We start from the raw sequence: 5,527 nt of genomic DNA, 5'->3' as shown, positions 1-5,527 counted from the left end.
GCTGAACTGCAGTCTGTGGAAGGTCAGTAGTTCAGCAGTTCGAGACCCGGGTGCCGCATGACGGAGTGAGCTCCCGTCTCTAGTTCCAGCTCCTGCCAACCTAGCAGTTCGAAAGCAAGATATTGCAAGTAGATAAATAGGTACCACTTCGGTGGGAAGGTAACAGCGTTCTGTGCACCTTGGTGTTTAGTCATGCCGGCTACATGACTACGGAAACGTCTTCGGACAGCGCTGGCTCTTCGGCTTTGAAACGGAGATGAGCACTGCAACCCTAGAGTCGGATTCGACTGGCTTTCGAGCAAGGGAACCTTTACCTTACCACCATTTGTATCACTGTGCCACTGTCTCCTTCGTCAATCTTTCCTCCTCCTACATTTCCTTGTTTTCAGGAGAGAAAAAACAAGTCAACATGAATCACTGTGGTCAGGATTAGATCTCCCACCATTTCCTTCTTCATCTGTGAGCAGAGTTTCCCCGATCAGATATTCCCCGAAGTCATCGGCTTGGGTGTCATAGCAAAAAAACAACAACCCAGACATCACTTTCTTGAAACAATTCTCATTGGGCTTCCTTAGATGGCAGCTGCTGGAAACAGCTCCCTCCCCTCCTCAAACCCCGCCCTCCTCAGCCTCCACCCCCAAATTCTTTAGGTATTTCCTAACCCAGAGCTGGCAAGCCTAGATGTGAACCATGCTGGGTGGTCTTCCTAAGACGTGGCATCGAGGGATCCCCCTAATCTTCTGAAGCCGCTTGGTGCCCTTTCTGGTCCAAGGGGCAGGGCCAGATTCCAGGAGAACAGAAGAACGGAAGAGAAGCCAGTGTTGGATCAGGCCAATGGCCCATCCAGTCCAACACTCTGTGTCACACAGTGGCCAAAAATATCAGGGGCCATCAGGAGGTCCAGCAGTGGGGCCAGGACTCTAGAAGCTCTCCCACTGTTGCCCCCCCAAGCACCAAGAAGACAGAGCATCGCTTGCCCACCAGTTTGGTGTAGTGGTTAAGTGTGCGGACTCCAATCTGGGAGAACCGGGTTTGATTCCCCACTCCTCCACTTGCACCTGCTGATGTGACCTTGGGTCAGTCACAAGCTCTGGCACAGCTGTCCTTGAAAAAGAGCAGTTTGTGCCAGAGTTCTCTCAGCCCCACCCACCTCACAGGGTGTCTGTTGTGGGGAGGGGAAGGGAAAGGAGTTTGTAAGCCGCTCTGAGACTCCAAGTGAAGGGCGGGTTATAAATCCAATCTCTTCTTCTTCTTCTTCTTGCCCCAGACCAAGAGTTCCTATCTGTACCTTGTGGCTCATAGCCACTGATGGACCTCTGCTCCATATGCTTATCTAATTCCCTCTTGAAGCCGTCCGTGCTTGTAGCTGCCACCACCTCCTGTGGCAGTGAATTCCATGTATCAATCACTCTTTGGGTGAAGAGGTACTTCCTTTTATCCATTCTAACCCAAATGCTCAGCAATTGAGTGCCCACGAGTTCTTATATTGTGAGAAAGGGAGAAAAGGACTTCTTTCTTGACCTGCTCTATCCCATACACAATCTTGTAAACCTCGATCATGTCACCCCTCAGCCATTGTTTCTCCAAGCTAAAGAGCCCCAAGCGCTTTAACCTTTCTTCATAGGGAAAGTGTCCCAACCCTTTTATCGTTCTAGTTGCCCTTTTCTGCACTTTCCCCAGTGCTATAATATCCTTTCAGAGGTCCGGTGGCCAGAATTGCACACAGTACTCCAAATGAGGTTGCACCATCGATTTATACAGGGGCATTATGATACTGAGCCACTGGCCCCCAGACATCAGCTATGTCAAAATATCCAGCCCAACCGGCTTGACAACTCCCGCATCTCTCTGCAGGGTGTATCTTACCCCGTGAGTAACCCTTGTGTAAAGGGCAGATCCGGGCCTTCTGCAGCTCCGGTTTCAAGGCGGAGCTGCCGGCCAATCTACGGGTACTTCGAAATCACTTCCCTGAATAACAGGAATTTAAAAAAACCCAGCAGCAGTGCTTTTTGGGTGGCGTATGGAAATCATCTCTGGCCGTGCTGCGTTTGACTCGCGATCCTTTTCCCGGCAGAGGGAGCCTGCGATGAAAGACTGTGTTGCTTTTCTCCAGGGGAAAAGCCGGCGCTTCTTTCAGAAGTGAAACTGTACAGATTCAGAGCCGAGTCCTCTCTGGTTCGCCCCAGCCGACGTTTCGTCCTCATCTCTGGTTCGCCCCAGCCGAACTTTCAGGAGACACTCGAGGACCATAGAACGGGAAGCCCAGAAAGACCTCAGTAGCCCCCAGATGTGAGTAACCCAGGGTCGCCAGCTCTAAGTCAGGAAACACCGGGAGGTTTTGGGCGCTGGACCCTGGGGAGGGTGGGGTTTGAGGAAGGGAGGGACTTCGTTGGTATATGATGACAGAGTCCACCCTCCAAAGCAGCTGTTTTCTCCAGGGGAACTGATCTTGGTTCTCCAAACTAGGGACTCCAGCCTCCAGGTGGGACCTGGGGATCCCCTGGAATCTCATCTCCATCCTGCAGAGGTCAGTTCCCCTGGAGAAAAGGGATGCTTTGGAGGGTGGACTCTATGGCATCGTACCCCACTGAGGTCCTTGTCCTCCCTAGGCTCCACCCCTCCAAAATCTCCAGGAATTTCCCAACCTGGATTTGGCAACCCTACCCCCTCATCCTCTGCCGGTGTCCCGGGGGGACCTGACAACCCTAAGATCAACTGTAATAGCTCCAGGAATTTCCCAGCCCAGAGTTGGCAACTCTAGATCCGCAGGAGAAAATGGCTGCTTTGGAGGTTGGGCGGCATGACATCACAGCCCTGATGCGCTCCCCCCCCCACCCTCCACGCTGCCTTTTTCTCCAGGGAACCGACCTCTGTCATTCTGGCCATTTGGCAACCCTAGTCTCCCCGGATGGCTGGCCTGGCCAGAACTGCTGCCAGCAACCCATGTTCCCTCTTCCCTAACCCGTCCCTCTCTCCTCTCACAGGAACTCGCCTCCTCCGCTCTGATTGGTCCACCCGAGAGCAATGGCGCTGCTCATCCACTTCCTGGCCTGCCTCTTTGGGACAGGGTCTTGGATGGCCATCAACGGGGTCTGGGTAGAGCTCCCCCTGCTGGTGAATGAGCTCCCCGAGGGCTGGTACCTCCCCTCCTACCTGATCATCCTTATCCAGCTAGCCAACGTCGGGCCGCTCTTCGTCACCCTGATGCACAAATGGAAGCCCCGCCTGCTGAGCGAGGTGTCCGTCATCTGCGCCCTGGTCTCCATGGGGACCGTGGCCTGCCTCCTGTTGGCCTTCCTGTGGGACCGCACCACGTCTGTGGCCGGGAGCCAGCACAGCACGGCGTTCTTTGTCCTCACCTTCGTCCTGTCCCTGGTGGACTGCACCTCTTCCGTCACCTTTCTGCCCTTCATGATGCGCCTCCACCCTCGGTACGTCCCCACCTTTTTCGTCGGCGAGGGCCTCAGCGGCCTGATCCCTGCCCTCTTTGCTTTGGCCCAGGGCTCAGGGATTTCGAGGTGCGTCAACGTAACGATACCGCAGAACGACACGGCGGCCAACGCGACCCTCGGCAACATGACTGTGGCAGGCGTCGACTCCCATATGAAGACCCAACATTCCCCCGCCAACTTCTCCAGCCTCGTCTTCTTCCTCATCCTCTCGGCCATGATGTTCTCCTGCCTCGTGGCTTTCTTCTTCCTCCACCGGCTCCCCAAGGCGTGGGATCTCTCCATGCAGAGCCTCTGCGCCAGCAACGTCACCCTCACCGCGGTCCAGAAAATCCCCGCAGACGGACGAGGACCCGCGGAGTCAGGGGGCATCGCAAACTGTCCTGCAGATGGACCAATGGCAACTTCCGCCAAGGGTGTGGATGGTGCAGATCCGGAGAAGGTCACTTATTCTTGGGCCAAGTTCGCCTTCATCTATTTCCTCGTCGCCGGGGTGAACGCGCTGACCAACGGCGTGCTGCCCTCGGTGCAAAGCTACTCCTGTTTGCCGTACAGTAACGTGGCTTACCACCTAGCGGCGACGCTTAGCTCCGTGGCCAATCCGCTTGCGTGCACCATGGCGACCTTTCTGCCTAGCAGGTATCTGCCTTCCCCAATGAGGCATTTTTCATGATCTTTGGGAGTGTCTCTTCTGTTCCCTGTCCTGGATGGCCCCGGCTGGCCCTGTCTCATAAGAACTTGGAGATAAAGCAGGGCTGGCCCTGGTTAGTACTTGGATGGGAGACCTCCAAGGAAGTCGAGGGTTGCTACGCAGAGGCAGGTGAGGGCACACCACTTCTGTTCATCTGCCCTGTCCTGGATGGCCCAGCCCAGCCCAGCCTCGTCAGATCTTGGAAGCTAAGCAGGCCCTGGTTAGAACTTGGATGGGAGTCCACCAAGGAAGTCCAGGGTGGCTGCGCAGAGGCAGGCAATGGGAAACCACCTCTGTCTTTTGCCCCAGCCCAGATAGCCCAGGCTAGCCGAATCTCGTCAGATCTCGGAAGCTAAGCAGGGTCGGCCCTGGTTAGTACTTCGATGGGAGACCACCAAGGAAGCCCAGGGTTGCTATGCAGAGGCAGGCAAGGGCAAACCACTTCTGTTCATCTGTCCTGTCCTGGATGGCCCAGACTGGCTCTGTTTCATCAGATCTCGGAAGCTAAGCAGGGTCGGCCCTGGTTAGAACTTGGATGGGAGACCACCAGGGAAGACCATGGTTGCTACGCAGAGGCAGGCAAGGGCAAACCACTTCTGTTCATCTGTCCTGTCCTGGATGGCCCAGCCCAGCCTCGTCAGATTTCAGAAGCTAAGCAGGGCCGGCCCTGGTTAGAACTTGGATGGGAGACCACCAAGGAAGTCCAGGGTGGCTACGCAGAGGCAGGCAAGGGCAGACAACCTTTATTCATCTGTCCTGTCCTGGATGGGCCAGGCTAGCTCGATCTTGTCAGAGCTTGAAAGCTAAGCAGGGTCGGCCCTGGTTAGAACTTGGATGGGAGACAACCAAGGAAGCCCATGGTTGCTACGCAGAGGCAGGTGAGGGCAAACCCACCTCTGCTCATCTGCCCTGTCCTGGATGGCCCAGCCCAGTCTCGTCAGATCTCGGAAGCTAAGCAGGGTCGGCCCTGGTTAGTACTTGGATGGGAGACCACCAGGGACTAACAGGGTCATTTCACAGAGACAGGCAATGGCAAAGCCACCTCTGACGACCTCTCGCCTTGAAAACCTCACCAGGCGTTGCCATAAGTCAGCTCCGACTTGATGGTACTTCCCCCTGCCATGTGCTTTATGTATTTAGATGGTCTCGATCAGGGCTATTTTTGGGCAGGAACGCACAGGAACGGAGTTCCGGCTGGCTCCCAAGTTGGCCACGCCCAGCAGCAACTCATTAGCATAATAGGCCACACCCAACAGCAGAAACTCATTCGGATTGGCTACATTAGGGGTGTGTGGCCTAACATGCAAAGGAGTCCCTGCTACAAAAAAGGCCCAGGGTTTTGACAACAAACAGAGTAAACAGAATAAGAAGGGAAAGGTGGGTGTGG

At 55.2% G+C, this 5,527-nt stretch overlaps 1 protein-coding gene across 1 annotated transcript in view; it reads left to right on the top strand.

Annotated features, from left to right (window-relative positions):
- The first annotated feature begins 2,108 nt into the window (after positions 1 to 2,108).
- Positions 2,109 to 5,527, top strand: part of SLC52A3 (solute carrier family 52 (riboflavin transporter), member 3) — a 13,903-nt gene continuing 10,484 nt past the window's right edge. The window contains exons 1-2 of the mRNA XM_015410526.1: positions 2,109 to 2,289; positions 2,985 to 4,088. Coding sequence (XP_015266012.1) covers positions 3,025 to 4,088 — 1,064 coding nt within the window. The 5' untranslated portion in view covers positions 2,109 to 2,289; positions 2,985 to 3,024. The remainder of the gene's footprint in view (positions 2,290 to 2,984; positions 4,089 to 5,527) is intronic.

This window comes from Gekko japonicus, unplaced genomic scaffold (assembly GCF_001447785.1).
Source record: "Gekko japonicus isolate JY-2015 unplaced genomic scaffold, Gekko_japonicus_V1.1 scaffold2621, whole genome shotgun sequence".
Taxonomy (NCBI): domain Eukaryota; kingdom Metazoa; phylum Chordata; class Lepidosauria; order Squamata; family Gekkonidae; genus Gekko; species Gekko japonicus.
The sequence above is the reverse complement of the archived record's forward strand: the minus strand, read 5'-3'. Positions and strand labels throughout refer to the sequence as shown.